The sequence below is a fragment of the Poecilia reticulata genome, chromosome 5, assembly GCF_904066995.2.
Source record: "Poecilia reticulata chromosome 5, P_reticulata-male-v2, whole genome shotgun sequence".
Lineage (NCBI taxonomy): Eukaryota > Metazoa > Chordata > Actinopteri > Cyprinodontiformes > Poeciliidae > Poecilia > Poecilia reticulata.
Genome location: NC_088834.1, coordinates 15,856,943 through 15,877,258, shown reverse-complemented (window position 1 = coordinate 15,877,258; position 20,316 = coordinate 15,856,943). Strand labels below are relative to the sequence as shown.

The window sequence follows — 20,316 nt, the reverse complement described above, 5'->3', positions numbered from 1 at the left end:
GAAGCGCAGATGCAGGGCTGCGTACTCACAACCGGGGATCAGAGGAATAGAGTCCAGATCCAGTTCTTGGTCAGCCGGGCCGAGGTCATACACGAGGTGGAAGATAGCAGAGTCCGAGGGAGTGGGCGTGAGCGGCGTCAGAGAACAGGCTAGGGTCGAGATCCGGGTAGGCAAAAACAGCAGTCCAACAAGGGAAGGCAAAAGGGGAAAATCCAAAGGGCAAGAGCGAGGCAGTAATACACAGGGCGTGGATGAAGAGCTAGAAACTACTTGCTGAAAGCGTTCGATAATCTGGCAGTGTGCGGGTAGCGGAGGGAGGCTTAAGAAGGGGAGCAATCAGGGAGCGGCACAGCTGCAGGGAATCAGGGAGATGAGGGACACGACATGGATGGAGTCAAAACAAAAACAACAGGCACATGTCACCATTACAGAAATGTAAATCTTTTTTTATCTCCATGGTATGTAAAATAGTTTATATGCAGCCATTGCTTTTATGGGTAGCAATTACTACATACAAAATGAGGCACGCTGATTTTAAGTATTAAATCACCAACAAAGACAGAAAGAAAGTCACCTTTATTTGATGGATATAAACAAGCTGGCCAACACTCAATAGTATTATTCTGATACAGCACAGACAATAGCAAACTGGGGCACTAAGGACAGCCTCCTATTGTTAAAAAAAGCAAACAAACAAAACATTACATAGTATCCATGCGTCATTCGAAACTTGCCCACTTCTTTTCTTTAACGACTGGCTGATAAAGTTATCTTTTTTTAAATAAATTAGTCTCTTTTGCATTGATAACACTTACACACATTCTGTTATCTGCACTCACTCACACACGCACACGCACGCACACACACGTTGCTCTCTTTTTCTGAATACATTTACACCAGCAACACCCCCACACCTGGAAAAAGAAAAGAAAGAAAGAAAAAAACATGCTGCGCTCTCACAAAACTGCACAGGCTGTCTACTAAGGGGACACAGTAAGTGAGACACACATCACTCTCCAACACAACATCACACAGTCACAATGCACAATGCAGATGCAAGAAATGGATGAGGACTGATGCTGCATCAGCTCACGTTCACACGAGTGATCATTCAGCATGCTGGACACACATTGAGTTTTGTTCCTAGGTCTGTTACTGTACAGCTCAAATTATTTACCGTTACAAATAGTACTGTCTTGAACTGGTATTCTTTAGTAAGCATAAATCATAGAAAAAATAAAGCTCAACTTAAATACAAAACTGAATGAATAAAAAAGTAAAAACTCGACATTTGCTTTGCTAAATAATAATAATTTTAAAAAAAATCTGCCATCAGTCACAGTGATTTGTTCAATCAAAAAGTTTCAGCAACTAAATAATAAAATAAAGACTATTACAGCAAATAAAAGAAAAAAACAATATGGTTGGCTTTTTGTAGTTCTTTCAAAGGCCTTTAAAAAAATGACTGGTGAATCTACACAGCTGCTTCTAGGCACGGATAAAGAATCGCCTGTTAGTCTTCAGTCTGAGCACAGGAAACAATCTCCCAACCTCCGAGTTCGGCGTCTCCTCAGCTTTTAACGATTATATTTTTAGATAATTTTCTTTCGTTTGACACGACAATAGAGAAATCACTGCATAGAGTACAGTAGATTATCCATACACCATCACCTTCAATTGGCACATAATGTAAAAATCAGCATGCATGGGCACAATTAAAATGTTGTCTATCGTTTAAATAATGTCTGCTATATCATGGTAGGAAAACTCCCTACTTCAAGTATTCAGTAGATAAGGACCTGAAAACGGAGGATTCATAACCCCCCGATGGTGAAGTGAGAGGATTTATGCTCCTCTGTCTGTTTGCGCTGTCTCTCTAACGATAAAAAGGCCTTTATATCAAGATTTGTAAACAAAAACAAACGAACAACGTCTCGTAGAACCTGTTGGCTTTTGTTCAATGGTGAGAGCTGCTTCTGTGGGAATGACACATGGGGAAAAAAAAAAAAAAAATGAAGAGTGGATCACCTTGGTTTGAGAGGATTTGGGTGAGATGGAGAGACATTTGTTTACAATAACCAACACTTGACACACAGACACCGGGAGGGTCGAGGAAGGAGGAGGGCATTAGTAACAGTCAGCTTCATTTTCTCATAATACTGTAACAACGTGATGGTTCTTCTACCTAAATCAGCTGTCACGGTCACACACACGTCACCACTTCAGTTCACATGACGACAACAACAAATACACGTAGGAGAAATGCATCCAGACAGAGTCACTGAAACCTCTCCTTGGAGGATATTGTGATAGTCCTCATTTACAAGTGCAAGCTTCTGCTTGCAGCAGAAGGAACCTCACTGCTACCTGTGAGAGCTACAAAAGAAAATAAAAAATACTTTTTCTCTGTTTAAAGTTGTCACCACAGGCTAAGTGGTCTTCAACTGAGTTGATTTAGTGTTAAAGAGAAAGTTAGGAATTTTAAAAAGTGGGATTCTGGGCGTTTGTTATCAGCAGTCGGAAGTTGCCTATTTCCTTTTACAAATTACCTTCGGTTTTGTTTTCTGTCATGTTAATGTTTTAGATAATGAATAAATCTAGATATCAAATAAAGAAAACTTGAATTAATACAAAATGCTGTTTTCAAATGATGATTTCATGTACTAAGGCGAGAAAAGCTGTCCAAACGAATGAAAAGGTACTGACAGACAAGCGAAAAAAAAGACAACATACTTATGAATGAAAGCAAAGTTAATGCAAAGATTGATAAGATAGTGCACATACTGCTAAAAGTTATTGTGAGAGACCAAAACACTTCTGTGGAACTGGATCCAATCTGAACCTGTTGTCATCTTGACTCTACAGTGGGAAATAATTTCCCTTCATCCAAATTGAAATTGTTCAGTGAACTGCATTTGAAGCAAAATGTCCGACTGCTGATACAAATCCCACAAGAAACCCCTCCTCAAAAACTCCCAACTATCCCTTTAAAGGAATGTAATATTGGCGTCTTTTCTAGACAGCTAGATAAATTTGGACACACTTTCCCATAAACTGCCGCTCTGAACCTTATTTAATACATTTTATGCTTTTCTTCTTCTGGATTGGTCTGTGTTGTCAGACAGGGAATGTTAAGCTGCTGAAGGGTTTTATCACAGCGTATAAATCTGAGGAAAATTTCACCCATCAGCATTCTTAAATAAAATATCTCTGACCTCGAGCCAGTTAGAAAAATAAACAAATGAAAAAAAAAACATATAGTATATCTTATTAGTTTTAAACATTTTTGACCACATATAGACACACTCTATAGATTTCTCTCTATATGTATAATATATGCATATCTATTTTTTTGTGTACAGATTTTACGAGGCACAGGCCACCTTGTTGAGAAGGAGAAAACAAGTCACTATGTGTGCGGAGGTCACACAGGCTACTGCTGGAAGATTATGAAGGAGAGGGGCGAGGACTCATCGAGAGACTGGGGTGTCACTGGAACCACTAAGATCTGCAGAGAAAACGTCTACTTAGTGTCACAGTCTCTTCTGAGGCTAACGGCAGCCATAGTTTTGGAGAAAATGTTTAATCGTTGTTCACAAAGCTCCCTCCCCTCCCCAAATTTTAACCAGTAGTATATATATTTATATACAAAGCAGTCATGTACTGCTGCTTATGAAGCCCGTTGTGGGACCAAGTCCCTCTACTGTAAAAGGACTAAAAGATGCTCTGGTTAGATCTTCTGACACCATTTAGTTTGAGCACCAGCAGAAGCACCATTAGTGAAAGTTCCTGCCAACACAGAGGAGGTGCATAGTCGCAGAAAATCAAGAAAACCTAATGAATATCTTCTGACCACTCTCTTGGCAGCTCTGATTGGTCAAATACAATTATAATTAATTCAAATATACATGGAAAAATAAAAATGCATTATCTCTATGTTGATATCTGCATAGACTGATTTTTTTTCTTTCTTTTACTATTTCTGACTAAAATGAGGTAATGTGAAGGAAAGAAAAAATGCTGATGAGAGCCACTACTTTGAGGCAAAAACGAGGCCCCAAAACCAGAGGTTTGTGCAGCAAAGGAAACACTGCAGGAAAGTCACTCAAGGCGCTCCATAGGTGAACAAAAAGTGCCAACGAAAAATGGCAACAGGAAACCTAAAGTGACTTCAATGTGTTGATGACATGCTAGTCAAGATAGACATCATAATAGGAAGAAATGCCTAACGCCTGACCTCGAAGATAAACACGACTTGTCTGGACGTAAAAGATAGCAGAAGACACTCCGAGGGCCGTTAGCGATACGTGGAGGGGTCAGATGTCACTAGGTGAGTCAGGAAGGCAGTGAGGATGAGCGTCAGGCCTAGAAGCCGGTCAGAGCTTGACTTTAACAGTCAACGAGATAACAACCATTTTAAAACAAATGATGTGGTTTGATGGGGGAAAAAAAAAATAACGAAACGTCTTTACCGGCAGAATCATAAGTTCTTTGTTGTGAGGATGAAGAGGGGTTATTCAGCAGGTGACAGACAGGTGAGGTGACTTCTGTGACACCTCTGCTGCAGGGTGCCTGTGGTAGTCGTGTCTGTTAAAGCAGCAATTTGTCTTCTGTGTCTCCATCAGCGCATCGTTTTAGATGATTTGCGAACACTGTGGAGGATGGTCTTCCTATTCACGCAAAGCGAAGGCCTCACCTCACCTTGTGAGGAACATAAGAACAAAGTATGGTTGGAAGTGTGATGTTTATGCTTGCACAGCAAGAGAGATAAGTACTGAACATGGCAATGTCTTTGTCACACTATGGTGGTCACACGTACAAAGAAAATAAGATTTAGTCGCTAAATTAAGTTGTGGGGGTTGAACACTGGGGAGTTACATGAAGGAAACGATTGCAAAGAAAATCAAGAAATGGCTGAAAATGTACAGCAACCATTCAATAATTCACAGCTGGTTTAGTCCTGCAAAGGTGTTTCTCATTACAAAGATATCCTTAAACCTTTACAGCCACATTGTTGCAAAATGCACTGATGCCATTAGATGAGGGCATATTTCTAAACTTCTGAATGTTTCAGCAAACACCGTTACGATCACAATTCAGAAGTGGAGGAAACATAATTTCACCATAAACCAGCCATGATGGGGTGGTCCTCACAAGATTTCTGACAATGAGTCACTACGATAAACAGAACCGGAATTAGCAGAATAATGTGATTACATGAAAACAAAAGACAATGCACTAAGCCTCATGGCCTCCAAACAAGCTCGCTGCACAACACTCCACTGCTGAAAAAAAAAAAAGCATAATGAGGCTTGTTTGCTGCAGAGCATTTAGATTAGCCTCTAAAATACTTGGGTATTATAGTCTGGTCAGATGAGACGAAAATTGAACTCCTTTAAATAGTAGCACAGGTTAAGTTTGACTGAAGTACAGCACAGTCAGAAGTCTATGTCTGAATTTAGTCTATGTCTAAGTTCAGACATAGACTTCATGTAACTAATGAAAGGATAAGTTGACTAGAACATTCTTGATGAGAATCTAAATATTTTCAACAAGAAATGACACCAACCACACTGCCAAAAAAACTGTCAGATGATTTAGAGGGATAAAGCCTGCAGACGACGGCTAAAACCTACGATCAAAACTGAAGATCAGGGTACATAGTACACGGCTCCTCAGGGTTCGTAGAGAGGTTGTGAGAAAGAACGTGTCACCATCACATCTTACTGGGTTTCTGCCAACCTCTGGTTTCATCCTCATATTTTTGAGCAAAACATTGACATGTTCAGTACTTATTGTTTCCTCTCTGTGTGGTTTTATTGTCAAAAGTGTGCAGAAGCACATTTTAATTACCTGCTCAGCTGCCAGTCTTCATGCAGGACCTGAAAACCTGAGTACCTCCTCCTGTTCCTCAGAAAAAAATGTGCTAAACATAACAAAACAAAAGACAAAAGTAAAAAAAAAAAAACAAACAAACAAAAAAATAAATAAATAAAGGTCCCACTGTTCAGAAGTACTGATTCACTGAAGGTGATAAATGTTTATTTGGGTGGTGTTTCAACATCTTGGGATGACCATGCTCCTCCAGTAGTGACTGAATCTCCTACGTGAGAGAATATAATGAGGTATGACAGTAAAAAGCACAGCATTGTTCAGTTTGTGGTTTAAACACTGTAAACAGCTTCAGAAAGTCTCAACTTACCCCTCAAAACAACATTAGAGCTTTGGTTGTCTCAGCTATGCCCAAATGCCCTCCTCGTCATCCTGTTGTGCAAGAGAAAACACTTAGAGACCAGATTTATTTCCTACAGTGTTAGTTCTGGTGTAACTCTACAAATTACACCATCACTTATGTTGTTTTGCCCCCACATTCATTTTAGTTGCGTACAGTGTCTTCCAGAATGACTGTTTTGTGATGTGACGCCGGTCGGTCCTTTGTTTTAACCCTGGAAAACACCTTTGATCTAAGTGTTGCACGTCATTGTGTGAAAAATGTGCAATCTTGTTATTTTGTCATTCATACAGTAGGCGTTTACTGACCTGGTCTGGAGAGGGACGGTGACCTGCGTGTGGCGGTCCACGGGCCGGCCCTCCACGATGGTGAGGTGAGGGATGACGGGGATGCTGGGCGTGGTGTGGATGCTGGGGATGCTGAGGGTGAGGATGCTGCGGGTGAGGTCCTTGGGGGGGAGGGCCATGTGGGTGTTGGGGGTGAGGGTGCTGTGGAGCCGGATGTCCGTGTGGGTGCTGCGGCACATGCTGCGGGTGCTGTTGGTGCGGGTGCTGTGGCTGTGGGGGGCGTGGATGCTGTTGGTGTTGAGGAAGCGGTTGAGAGTGCTGAGGATGCTGAGGATGCTGAGGGTGCTGCGGGTGCTGAGGGTGCTGCGGGTGTTGTGCGTGTTGTGCGTGTTGAGGATACTGGGGCTGCGGTTGCTGTGGATGCGGGTGCTGTGCCGGGGCTTGTGGGTGCTGCAGGTGCTGTGGGTGTTGGGGGTGTGTGGCGTGTGGATAAGGAGACTGCTGAGCGTGGGGAGGGTGGGGGTATTGGGGCTGTGGCTGAGTCTGGGAATGTGGAGGCTGCGGCTGGTGGTGAGGAGCGTGTGGATGATACTGCTCATCCTCATAGTTGTCGGCTATCAGCTTCATTCTGCTTTGTGTCTGAGAAGAAAGTTATTACATCATGATTTGTTGTTTCAAGCTAGTGTCTCTTCACACTAACCAATGGAGAACAAGCACAAAACTGAGGTTTTTAACATCTATCCAACTAATTAATTAAAATTTACACTCAGTTTTTCTTTAGCAAAATTTTCTATAATCTATTATCAATCCAGCAAACAGTGTTGTATGTTTTTATTATTTCTTTCTACTTTATTACTTTATATTACACATTTTATAATAAACATAAAGGACAAAAAGGAGCTGTAGGCTTTTCTTCAAGAATATAAAGCACATCTCTTTTTGACGCAAAAACCCCCAAAAGATTTGAATGGATGCTTTGAAAGCGCCTTAGAAAATTCAAACCAATTAAACCTTTTTACTTTTTCTCACATTACAGCCTCAAATTTTTCTGAAATTTTATGTGACAGACCAATGTCACTCAAAGAAGTGAAAGGGAAATGGTACAGTTTCCCAATTTAAAAAAAATAAAACTAAAAAGAACAGGATGTGCATTCGTATTTAGTTTCCCCAAAGTTGGTTAGTAGAATTATCTTTCACTGCACTTAGGGCATCTCTCTACCAACTTTGCAGATGTAGACATTGATAATTTTGTCAATTATTCATAGTGATTTACAAGAAAAAATAAATAAATGAAGAATGCAATATGATGATTGATGGTGCAAGTGCTTACATCAGTTTAGGTCAGTGTCACTAGAGCAGACACAAATTGAACTGAGCAGGTTTTCTGTCTTTTTGGACTCAGAAATCCTATATTTTCTCCAGAAAATGGACCAGCTAGCAGTTAGAAATCCTTGCAGAAATCTCTTGTGTTGAAGGACACAAGAGATTTGTTTCCTTCAACACACTTGGATTTAAACGATCCAAGTAGTTCTCAGCACACACTAGGCATAGTTAAAACAGTGTAATCAGAGGCCTGGATAATAAATGAAACACTAAACAAAGAACAAGGTTTGCTCTTAAGCTTCCACTGGTCTTTAGAGACGGGCTCATTTAGACCTCATGAGTTTTTTTTACTCTGTGCGCACGTTGTCACATTGACCCAGTGACAAAATAATTGTGACATTTGCTGCACTCCACCTGAGCTGCGGGAGGGTTAAAAGAACTTGTGTGACATGTTACTTCATTTTTATTTATTTTTTCACAATGCTTGAAATTGTACTAACGTGTTGTTTGAGTTGGTGCATCAGTTTGTCCCGCTCTCTTTTCAGGGCCAGCACCTCCTCCTGGGTCTTCTTTTTATTGGAGGCAGATAGTTCGAGTAATGCTATGTTAGCGTCTTTTTCACTGATGGCTGCCAGCAGAGCTTGTTGTCTGAAAACAAGTAAAAAAAAATAAAAAAAAAAAACGTAGAAAATTGTAGAACATTTATTAATTCTAAAACTGCACTGAATCTCTGCCAAATGCAGTTCATTTCAACTCTACTTCACAACTACCTGTGGGCAGAATATAATCCTGTAACAGTTCTTTAAAGTTAGAAGGGATGAAGTATTTTAAAAGCACTGCTAGGTACATTTGTAGCTTAAGAAGTATTTGTAGTCCAGGTGTTTAACTTAACACACTTGTGCAAAGAGTTGCAGGGGGAATTCAGCAAAGTTTGGCAAACTTCAAAAGATTTGACCTAAATCAACTAGTTTATTAGGTCAAATCTAAATATTTGACCTAATAAACTGGGTCTTTAAATATTTTTAAATATTTAAATATTTGAAGTGATAAATAATATTAATACACCCATGGCAATGCGTAGTGTCTTTGTGTGTAGTACTAACCCTAATTTAAACCCTAAACAGGGGACAACATACACAATAAACATCTTTATTAATGAAGCTTTGGGACTTCTGCTTTTTGATACAAAGGCTTTTTTAGTGGCATATGCTGCAACATCTTGTCAAATAACAACATAAAATTGATACTACATATGAAATTAATTGGACAAAGAGAAACTGTCAATATGCAGCAATACTAACTTCATTTCAAGGATCTCCTCTAGCTGCTTCCTGCGCTCTTGTCTCATGTTAGTAAGATGGGTGTCCCTCTCCTGTAAAGACTGCTGCGTGGAGGAGAGACGTTGCTTGGTGGCGTCCAGCTCCTGTCTCGTCCTTTCCAGGGTGCTCATCAGCTCCTCCAGCTGACAGACGGCACATCGGACAGAGCAGAAAACACACAGTGACTCAGTGCAAACATAAGAAGTGCTGCTGAGAAGTTCAAATACGCTTATCATGGGTGGGAATGTCATCTGAGTTTTGAGCTTCTAGAACTAGAAGTTGGTTTTGAACTTAATGTGAAAGTCCTATGATTCTCAAAGGGTCACAATTATACATACTGTCCCCAATGTATATACACACACTCATATTTATATTGTGCAAATGTACCAATAGAGTTTTAGAGAAAAAACAAAAAAAACTTATCTTATTCCTCAACTGGTTCCTGGTACAGTTTATTTAGATTTGTTTGTTAACTGGTGTTGACTTCACTTTTAAGCCTGGTTTCTTAATGTTTAAGGTTCTCAATTAAAGGTCATTTTCAAAAGCTTAATGTTAGTGTGGTTCATCATTCAAAAATACTTTTAATGGATGTGTTGTCATTATCTAGTTGGAACACACACCATATTCAGTCATTAAAACATTTGAAGAAATGTTTTAACACACCTTTTTAACACAGATATGTTCGTATTCTACATCAACGTATTTGCAACTGGATCTTAATTTTAAAACTTTGAATAGAACAGTGGGATTTTTAAAAATAATGATCTTTAAGTGTGCTCAGTTAATCATGACACAATTTAAACCACTTAGACCAGACTGGATGAAAGATGTATGATGTGTTTTTCAGAAAAAAAAAAAAAAGGATTTTCTGCATAAACATATGCTAAAAAAATATAACTTTTCTGAAATTTCTTAAGAGTATTTTTCCCAAATATTAGTAGGGTGCGTTCAATTGATGAGAGTAATTTCACAATAGATTCAAACTTGTGCACATTCATTTTACTATTTAAAATAATCAAGTTGTTAATTACATCATAATCACACCTTAAAATACGGATATTGTACAGTGAATGTATTTAAATTTATAAATGGCACTTCAGGTATTTAAACATGCATAATCGGATCTTATTATTTATGAAAGATAAATTAAATCCTCACCTTTAAGTGGTGACCACTTTCTAAAGAGCCTTCCTTGCGAGGATCTTGTCCTAAGCCTTTCTTGTCCCCTTGTAGTCCCAGTTTGATATTGGAGCCTTTCTTGATCTGATCTTTACCTCCTTGCCTGTAAAATCACACACTTCTAAAACTTTTCCATGCAACAACAGTAATTAAGTCAAATCTAAAGGAGCTAAGATGTGAGGAGGGCACATTACAATCCCATCAAAAGACGAGGAACCATAACGAGTACAAATGGAAGAAATTCTGTCAGTCATGAGCTCAGTAACAAAGCATGAGCATCCCCATCTGAACTGAGCCTCATGTCATTGTTGGGAGGACTGAAAGGTTTCAGTGCAGGAGTTTGGGTCAACCTCAGTAGAGTTGGACTACGAGAGTTGCAGGGAAATGTCTTACCTTGGAGCTAAACTGCAGACAGGTAGATTTAAAGGTAGAAGACAATAGGATGGAGGACACGTGAAGAAAACATTGGAAGCGGGAAAGAACACACAGAAGAAAAGCAAAAACAAAAATGTAAAGAAAGTTCTCGAAACAAACTGTAAAACAAATAAATGAAAAAAAAACACCTTGGGGGTATAATCATCCAACAACACTTGAGATTACAGACAAGCCTGTGACAGTCTGACGCAGCTTTTGCAGGATGCACTTTCTCTGAACAACATGGAGCGCTGTGCATCTGCTGCCAAGCCTGGGAGTGGCAGACATGCAGTCAGACAGGCAAAGAATTAGCCGGGCAAAAGAAGAGGACGCGGAACAGGGGCAAGAAAGGAAGGGAGGAAGGGAAGCTATCAGTATTTTGATTGAGTGGGAGACAAAGGTTGAAGGGCATTAGTTGAAAATGCAGGGGATTCGTTAATAGAGCAGACTCGATAGGACTCAGTCCAGATCCGACAAAATACAGCATCCCCACTCTGATGGTGCACAAACTAGGAGCACAGCAGCTTCAGTCATGCAGGTCATTTTTTTCTGAGTATTTCCTTCAGTGTCTGTCAGGGTTAGCTAGGAAGACAGCTGGAGCAGACTGGGAGGGAGAGACTGGGAAAGAGAGAAGATGCCAGGTGAGGATGTAGAAAGGAAAACCTCAGTCAGAAGCGCAAGTGTCACCGACAGAAAGAAATGAGGCGGATAGATGGGTGGAATGAAAAGGAGTGAAATGTGCCCATAGGAGAGGGAGGTGTAACAGCTGAGGACTGATACTTTTTACAAAAGCTTTAACAAACAGCCCATAAAACAACATATAATCAGAAAAGTCCTGTGTGTGTGTGTGGGTGTGTGTGAATGAGTGAAAATATGCTGCTGTCCACGCTGTTTCAACTTGGTAGGAACAACGTGTGCAGTAAAATCAACTCAAACAAATAAAAAAGGAGCAGAAAGAATCACACCAAGGTCTCACAGAAAATCACTCGCTTTCAAACGTATTCAGACTCCATAACTTTTTCAAATTCTGTCAAATTGCCACCACAAACTTCAATACATTTTCATTTGGGTTTCATGTGATAGAACATAAACAAAGATGGAGCGTCACCAGAATGTACCTTTCTACGTGCTTCAAACCCAGAGTGCTGAATTCAAATATATATCCATGGACGTTTCACAATCATACACAACTTAGTGTTGGTTTAGCAGATAAAATGTCAATACAATCCGTTCAAGTTTGTGGTTTCTAAGTGACAAAATCTGAAAAAGTTCAAGGTGTATCAATATTTTTCCAAGGCACAACAATGATGGGCTCAATTTAAACAGCAGCATCTTTGACAAACACCTGGTTAATTGCTGGTGCCACAAATTGTAAAATGTGGTATCCTTGATGTGAACGACTGCACTTTACACTTCATCATTGCATACACAAGCAAAAAAAGAAACAGAAATATAAAGTATTTGTTACGCAGCAAAGAAAATGAACACCACAACATGTGCAATATTTAAAATACACAATCCTGTGCAAAGGTTTTCAGTCATCCATCTTTTTATCTGTTTCACAAGGAGACAGACTTTCTGTATTTGATAAAATTTTGTTCAACAGTTCTTCAGGCTTTCTGAAGGTCTATAGTTTTCTGTCCAATAACAGACAACATTTTTAGTAAAGGTGTGTTTGTTTCTCCATTCATTAACATTAAATTAAAGAGCCCTTTAATTCTTCCTCTTTCACGTTGTTGTGTTCAGGCTTAAAAAGGGTCTTAAAGCTCAAGGCAAGAACTAATGTTGTGTCCAAAGATGGCAGACAACTAAAGACCCAAACTGGATCCTTATGCACTTTGCTAGAAGCAGCCAGTCACGATGCTTTCATATGCTCTCATTTCATAGTTTGAGAAACAGAACTGAAACTGATAAAAAAAAAAAGTAGTCAGAATCTATGAAAAACTTTGATAGACCACCTAAAGCATAAAGAACTTACAAAAAAATAAAAATAAAATAAAATAAAAAATACAAGAAATTCTGGTCCTTGAGAGGAAAATATGAATTAATAAACGATTTAAAACCTTTGCACAGATAAATGTACGTTTAGTCATTAACTTGTTAGAAAACTCACATGCAACAGTTTATGTCATGCACACGTCAAACACACGCACATGCTCCCCAACTAATGCCCAAGCTGAAAGAAATGCATTCATGGAGCAGGTGCAGACAGTCATTGAGAAAGAAAAACAAAAACTGCAGGAGTCTTTGCATCGTGTGTAGAAGTATGTAATGAAAACACAGACAACAAACAAAAACTGCCACTGCGATGCAAAGATCTGTGCATCCTACAGAGAGCAGGCAGAACCAGGCACACGGGTGAAACCAGACGCAGTCGCAGCAGTTGCGGTCCAAGATTTTAAATCAGGAAGCCGAGCGGAGCTGAAGTGCCAAGGCAGAGCACTCACTTTCCCAGGAAATCCCAGACCATGCCCCCTATCTGCTGAGGGGCGGCAGACACAGAAGGGAGTGGGTCAGGGGGAGCTCTGCCTCCAGAACGAGGGGTATGGCGAGGGGCAGTGGATGGAGGGCTTTTTAAAATTTAGTGCAAAAGGAAGGGCACAAGAGCGTTTCAAAGAAGAAGGACAGATTGAAGATTCAGAATCCAATATGAGAAAGAATAACGAGGGAATGAACAGAGGTCAAAGTTGACCAATGGTCGGGGTTAAAGAAGGGGACAAAAGACAGAAGGGATACAGGATGAAAAAAGTGGGTAAGGATGGCAAAAAAAGGACAAGAAAACTCAATTAATCACATTTTGTGAAAGACTTAGGAAGGAACTCAACTGAGTGGGCACTTTTCACTGACATCTAGCTTGTATCTGTGCTACATGGAGAATATGTGACAGGAGAGAAGAAGAAGAAGTCGCAGCAGATCTGTGATGGCCTCAGACAATTCAACCAATGCTTAGGTCAGTTTAGCGATCCACTTCATCCGCTGAACCAAAACTAAACAACAATTTCAGAGTCGAGTATCTGGATTAAATGTCACATGAATACAAGAATGAAAGAAGCACATTTACAGAAATCAATTACTCTGTTCCAACATCATGCAGGGGGAAAAATTCCAGTTTTTCCAAAGAATGACTTTGAGAGAGAAACAAACAAATCAGATTGTGAGGAAAATCAACCCTTTGATTGACACTTAATGCCGTCTGGTGACTCGTCAGTCAAAGCCTTAAACACCTATTGATTTCTGGACCAATAAATGCAGGCAGGTCATGGTATCATCTCTCTTCGGTGTGGAAGTTGTTAATGAGGAAAATGTCCAGGTGAACTGTTTTCAGAAGGAAAACAGTTCACCATAAATAGAGCCAAAGTTAAAGTATGGCTCTATTTATGGAAATGAACAGAGACACTAACCCTATAGTGTCTCTGTTTAACACAGCGACTGTGAAAGTAAAATTTAGGTTAAAATCGTTACGCCAGAACTTTACAAAATTAAAACCGGTCCCAAAAGTGGTGTATCTCAAATTTAAGACAAAGCATTAAAATTCCTGGCAGGTGAAAGATCTATCACTGCTTATCTGGAGGACATTAAGGACATTCATGCAAGACTCCATCGGCTTTATCAGACCTTCAGACAAACTCACTCCACACAGACTCCATCCAAGACAAAACAGCTATGCTTGAGCAAATGGCTGGAAGTTAAGCATAGACAAGTGGAAACAAGTAGGTTATAACTTGATGTCGAAACCTCATCCAACATCAACAGAAACAAACTCGCCTGTGTCACGGAAACCATTGTGTTGCAACTAACAGCTGTAACCGTAATGTCTAACTCAACCGAATTAGAATAACAAACAAGAAAGAACGGGTAACTAACAGCGACTGAGATATTAAAACACAAGCAGAAAAACAGAAAACTGGAAAAGAGGACGAAACGTAGCTGAAACCAAATGCTTTGTATTCTTTAAGTAAGCTGATATGAAACTAAAACCATTTTTGATGACAGCTTGCTTTTCTTAGTATAAGGCATTTATTTAGAGGTACAGAAAAGAACATATATATATATATATATATATATATATATATATATATATATATATATATATATATATAATTTTTACTAAATCCTGAATAACTGGTAGAAGAGATTTGTTTCACTCACCTTTCCAGCTCAGCAATCTTCTTGTCCTTGTCATTCTTCTCGGTCTCCACCTCTCTCAGGATGTCCAGAAGCCTCTCCACTTCCGACTGAGACTTGCTTGCCTCGTCTTTATAATAGCCCACTTCCTTTTCCAGAAGCTTTACTCGGTCCACGTACTCCGGGTTTCCTCGGGGGCCCGAGTGCTGCTGCTCCACCTCGTGAGCTTTCTGCATCCGTGTACCAAGGAAAGATGCACAGAGTCAGTTCACATTGACGAGCCAAAAGAGGCATGGAGAGCAGCTCACAATGATTTTACTGTGCTCTAAAGTCTTGTGGTAGATCTGTCTCTGTCTCTCTGTCTCTGTGAATGCAATATAGTGAAGAGTTGAGTAAACATTGTGAACCAGGCCATCATTACTGGTGCTGGCTCATTAGCTTTAGCAGAGCTATTATTTAGCTCAATTTAAATGTCCCTCTGAGTCTCACAGTCATCTGTCACTTGGTTAGTATGCAGAGTGCATTACAGTGTGCATGTTTGTCCTACGTGTACAGAAAAAAAAAAAAAACCTGACAAAATCTATTAAATATTCAGAAAAGAACAAGATGATCACAAATAACCAAAGCCAAGACTCAATTTTGGTCACGTTCGACAAATCTCATCACCACTATGATTGAATTTTCAATTAAATTTACTGCAAAGGTACACATCACCCTTGGGGAAGCAAACAGATTCACGTATGGTGCAAAGTTTTACAGAGCCATCCGCCAAAACACAGCAGCGATCTCCACCCACGGCTCGAACAAACGCTACCAGCACCACACTGAGAGAAACGAGAAGCGCTGCAACAATAACGACATGCAACGAATCATGCAAACCCAACAGAGCTGAAACAGTGTTTGCATCTGTAAACTGACTTGTGTGCAGAAAAAGAAATTGGAGCAATTTATCGTTAATATTTTTAGCATGTGGGGATAAAAAAAAAACTTAATTATGTCATTGCTCATCAGTCAGAATCTTTAAGTGAATTGAGATTATGCAAAAGTATTTATTGTTAATGTTTAACCCCATTTTGTCTCATTATAATGACAAAGTTTATTTCATTTTTGTGTGATTTTATGTAATAAACCAACACAAAGCAGTGGAGATTTATGCGTCTCCTGGAGGGTCTCACGTCTCGGTTGTTTGAGGCGTCTTAAGTTGTTCCTCCAGGATTGGTCTGTATTTACATCCACCCATCTTCTACTTTCCTCAGCTTCCTAGTCCCTCGTAAAGATAAACCCCACAGCATGATCCTGCCACTACCATGCTGCTACTATTGGGATGTTGTAGTTTTCCAGAAAGTTAAAGTCTTATGTGGGACCTATCAACCAGAAGTTTTAAAAATCCATCCAAAACACCTTTACAAAGTTTAACATTAGTAAAGAGCTGATGTGCAGAAGCCGACGGAAAATCTGAACATAGCAAGAGTGCATGAAAGCTGAGGTGATAGGTGTGTTTACACAAGCATTGTAAATGTTAAAACTGCATCGTAAACTTTGCCATCTTCATGCACGCTGTAAAGGATCTGATTTGTCTTTGGATGCTCAGATTAATTGTGATCAATTTTTCAAAAACGTTCACAACCAGGGAAATTACAGCCTCAGGTCTCACATTTGTTGTTGCTGAACTTATTTTCTAGGCACAGCATCATTAAAGATCAACTAAAAATGTGCTAAAACATATTTAAAATGTTTGCTGTGTCTCCTATGCAGCTGGTGGCAAGTCGCAAACTTATTAAGAATTACTTTTGAACAAGATCATTTTTGCCACTCTTACATAAACACACCTGAGCCGTAAATCTCTGCAGCGCCTCCAGAGCTGATGCCATCGTAGTACAGTTAGCTTAACACTGAGATTAACTTACATGGGCTCTATTTAATGTAGGTGAACTCTGAAGGCAGTAGTTTGCACTATGGGTTTTCACATAATGATGGCGTTACTTGTACATAAAAACTAAAATGTATCAATTTGCCTCCACTTTGCAATTATTTTCTACTTCATGATGGTTGACCACATAAAGTCACAACAAAATATTTTCTTGTTGTGACTGCAATGTGACAAAAAATTTCCAAGTTCAATGGTGTGGATAATTTCCTGATGCAGCGTGTGACACTTAAAGCTGCAGGAAGGCAGACAGTCGGAGAAAGAATTCATAAATCATAGCTTTTATAAATCCCTCTTAAAAACTTTAGTATACTGAACCTATTTCTTTCATTATTTTGCATACATATAACAAAAATGATTAAATGTGTTTTTTTCCCTCTGACTTAAAATTGCATATTTTAATGGTTGTCTGGATAATTTAAGCATCCGTTTTGACTTGAAAACTTTATAAGTGCAAATATAATTTTGCTGAAGGCTAACGTTGCTGGACCAATGAAATCTTAAAATATTAGCGTTACCTAAAAGAATACCTGAGTTTTAATAAAAACTAAAGGAATAAATCCTTAGAAATGTTATTGAGTAATGTGGGAATTGTGTTAATTTCAGCTGACAATAAATACAACAGAACAAAAAAATAATAATAACTTTGACTGTGTAACACTATATTCGCACACGCACACGCACACACACACAGACATTAATCACTGTAAGAGGACATTGCACAGGACTCTCTGTTCAGTCTGAAGCTTGTAATACCCGCACAGTGCAATGGGCAACATGCATGTCGATGGGGGAAAGCAGTGTCTGTGCTGGGACTCGCCATGATCACCATATCTAGCATATTTCAAAGAGCTTCTCAGTGTCCTCATGCTTTCAATGTGCGCCTCGCAGGCCTCAAGAGAGGGACTTACAGGATTGTTCATGTGACTGAATAGCTGCTCAGCTTGCTACATTGCCAACAGAGGGGGGTCGAGGAAGGGACATTAGAAAGGAGGGGTGGGAGGGTTCAGGGAGAGTTAGGTGTTAGGGCTTAGTTTGAGCCAGATGAGATAACAGTAGGATCAGACATAATACACGTTTGATGGCAGAGTAACACAGTTTCAGCACTGAACGTGTCGTTTAAGGTTAACAGCAGTAAAACACCGATGACGACAGACGGACAGACGCTGGGACGGTCTGTGGGTCATGGAGACAAAGAAGATGGAGGGACTCCTTGTTCTGCGTAGCACTGTGACAAAGTACAGCAGCTCGCAGCAGAGGAGAGAAAGTGACGGCAGCCAGGATCCTACAGAGCTGTGATTTATGTAACGCTGGATCAAGACTCTTGTTCAGACAAGCTTTCAGTGACCTCTTCCTACTCCCAAAACAGAATTAGCAAATCAAACGACAGAGTTTTATAATGTTCAACAGTTTGTGAAACAACAAAATCAAAGTACATTTTCCTGGTTTATTTCAATTTTGTTCATTTCTCCAAAAATTGAAAAAAAACTTTTTTCACACTTTCTCTAATTCCATTCATTTTACAATAAATTCAGGTCAGCTGCAAAAAAAAAAAGAAAAAAAGAGCATCATCACCAGCCCATGAGGCACAGTAGGGATGGCGTGTTCATCATAATGTCAATGTTAGTTTTCCTATAAAATGTGAACGAGACTTCTTGATACTGTCTTTTAACAATGGTTTTCTTCCTGCCTAGTATGTGGTTTTAGGTGAGGATACTGAACAGTTTTTTATTAAGTGTTCAAACAAATCAGCACCAACAAATCAGCTTAATTTCCCTTAACTTTGGGAGATCAGCGATCAGTCAATACCGACATGTGAAACTGATCCTCTCCACCAATCCTATCTACATTTAGATTTTATTTGTAAAAATCATGTGTCGTTACTTAGCTTCATTATTATACACTACTTTGTGGTGATCTATCACACAAAGTAGAATAAAACACATTGAAGTTTGTGACAAAATTAAGGAGCACATTCTTTTAAATGTTCATTTTATTTAGCTAACTGTATATATCTATTTGATCATGTTTAATCCTTCCATCTTCTGGCGCTAGAGGACTTCACTGACCAGTTTGAAAGGAACGACATGTGGCAAATATTCAGAGAGCAGGAATCGAGGACTCCAGCATCTGCACACGGTGCGTCCTCGCTACCAACTGAGCCACCAAACACGCCAATCCTTTCTTTACAAGTCTTCAAAATAGGATGTGCCAGAGGATGGTGGAGCTTCAATTCTGGTGGCTTTTTCCTCCAAAAATGAATTAATTTGAACAGGTACATGAACAAGTACTTACTGGTTTCATTAATTAGATCAAAATGATCACCTGTAAAACATGTTGATGAGTGAACTTTCACCAAGACAAGGACAAACACCTACCTTTTGCAACTGCGTCTCCAACTTACTACACTCCTCTTTTTTCTGCTCGATGGCGATTTCCAGGGACTTGAGTTTGGAGTCCTTCTTGAGGCCAGAGGATGCCAGGGATGATGCATGCTCTTTGAGATCGATGAGACTAGACTGCAGGTAGACAATGAACACAATCAACACGTTTAAATCCAGCAGCCTTGCCTTGTCAGCAGGTGTGAAAAGGCCACAGAATCAGAGGAGACAGCTGGTGAGAGAGGCACTTAGTGGATGCACTACAGAGGAGAGCTGGATGTTCTACAGAGAAACACAGAGAGAGAGGCATGTGGATTCACCCCGACGCCCTCGCACAGACGATCTCACACCTACCTCCTTCTCTGTTAACTCTATCTGCAGGTTGTTGACCTTCTCCTTCAGCTCTTTGTTCTCCTTCTTATAGGAGTCCACTTCTTCCAGACGTTCTCTGTCTTCTCTCTCTCTTTGGTCCTTTAATCGCTCAATAATTCTCTCCTAACAAAATGAAACAAAAACGTAAATGCCCACTAGTTAATGTGATTCTAAAATAATCAGTGAATGCAGCTTTTCAACCACTAAAGTTTGCAGTCGATGTTGAAACGATATAAAAAAATATGTCAAAATTATGTTTTGAAATTGCTTTGAAAAGATAACAAGATAATTACATCTATATTTTAAATTAAATGACTGAAACACAATCTGTCGTATCTTGATGATAAATATGTAATCGCAAAATGATTGTGTCTTTAAAAGCAATCTAACATCCTTGAAATGTTCCTAGCTTTTTTTTATTTTTTATTTTGGAACGACAAAGAAAATGTGTTCAATGAAAGCCTGAAGCTTCACCATCAAAGTTCTTTTGTGCAAGGAAAATTTGGAATAATTATCCAACATGGTTGGAAGAGTTCACAAATTTAAGACACTTGATTCATCAGTGATTCACTATGCAACTCTGATTTTACTTTTTATAGGTATATGTTTGAGTGAAATGAACTTTGTTCTTTTATTCTATGAACTACTGACGACAAGTCTCTGAAAGTCCAAGCAAACATGTTGCATTTATTTGCAGAAAATGAGAAATGGTCAAAATAATGGAAAAAATGCAGTACTTTCAGACCCCAAACAATGC

The 20,316-nt window shown here is 39.4% G+C and overlaps 1 protein-coding gene across 6 annotated transcripts in view; it reads right to left on the bottom strand.

Annotated features, from left to right (window-relative positions):
• Nucleotides 1-561: 561 nt before the first annotated feature.
• Nucleotides 562-20,316, bottom strand: part of erc2 (ELKS/RAB6-interacting/CAST family member 2) — a 49,756-nt gene continuing 30,001 nt past the window's right edge. For 2 of the 6 annotated variants that reach the window (XM_008409674.3, XM_081607133.1), the window contains 12 exons: nt 19,542-19,682; nt 19,185-19,325; nt 17,718-17,753; nt 14,904-15,109; nt 13,202-13,324; nt 10,320-10,443; nt 9,144-9,304; nt 8,343-8,490; nt 6,541-7,158; nt 6,203-6,264; nt 5,854-6,103; nt 562-4,701 (listed from right to left, as the gene is read on the bottom strand). In XM_008409674.3, coding sequence (XP_008407896.1) covers nt 6,238-6,264; nt 6,541-7,158; nt 8,343-8,490; nt 9,144-9,304; nt 10,320-10,443; nt 13,202-13,324; nt 14,904-15,109; nt 17,718-17,753; nt 19,185-19,325; nt 19,542-19,682 — 1,725 coding nt within the window. In that variant the 3' untranslated portion in view covers nt 562-4,701; nt 5,854-6,103; nt 6,203-6,237. Of the gene's footprint in view, nt 4,702-5,853; nt 6,104-6,202; nt 6,265-6,540; nt 7,159-8,342; nt 8,491-9,143; nt 9,305-10,319; nt 10,444-10,733; nt 10,746-13,201; nt 13,325-14,903; nt 15,110-17,717; nt 17,754-19,184; nt 19,326-19,541; nt 19,683-20,316 lie in introns of all 6 variants that reach the window. The other 4 variants (XM_081607134.1, XM_081607135.1, XM_008409678.3 and 1 more) reach the window with 3 other exon arrangements.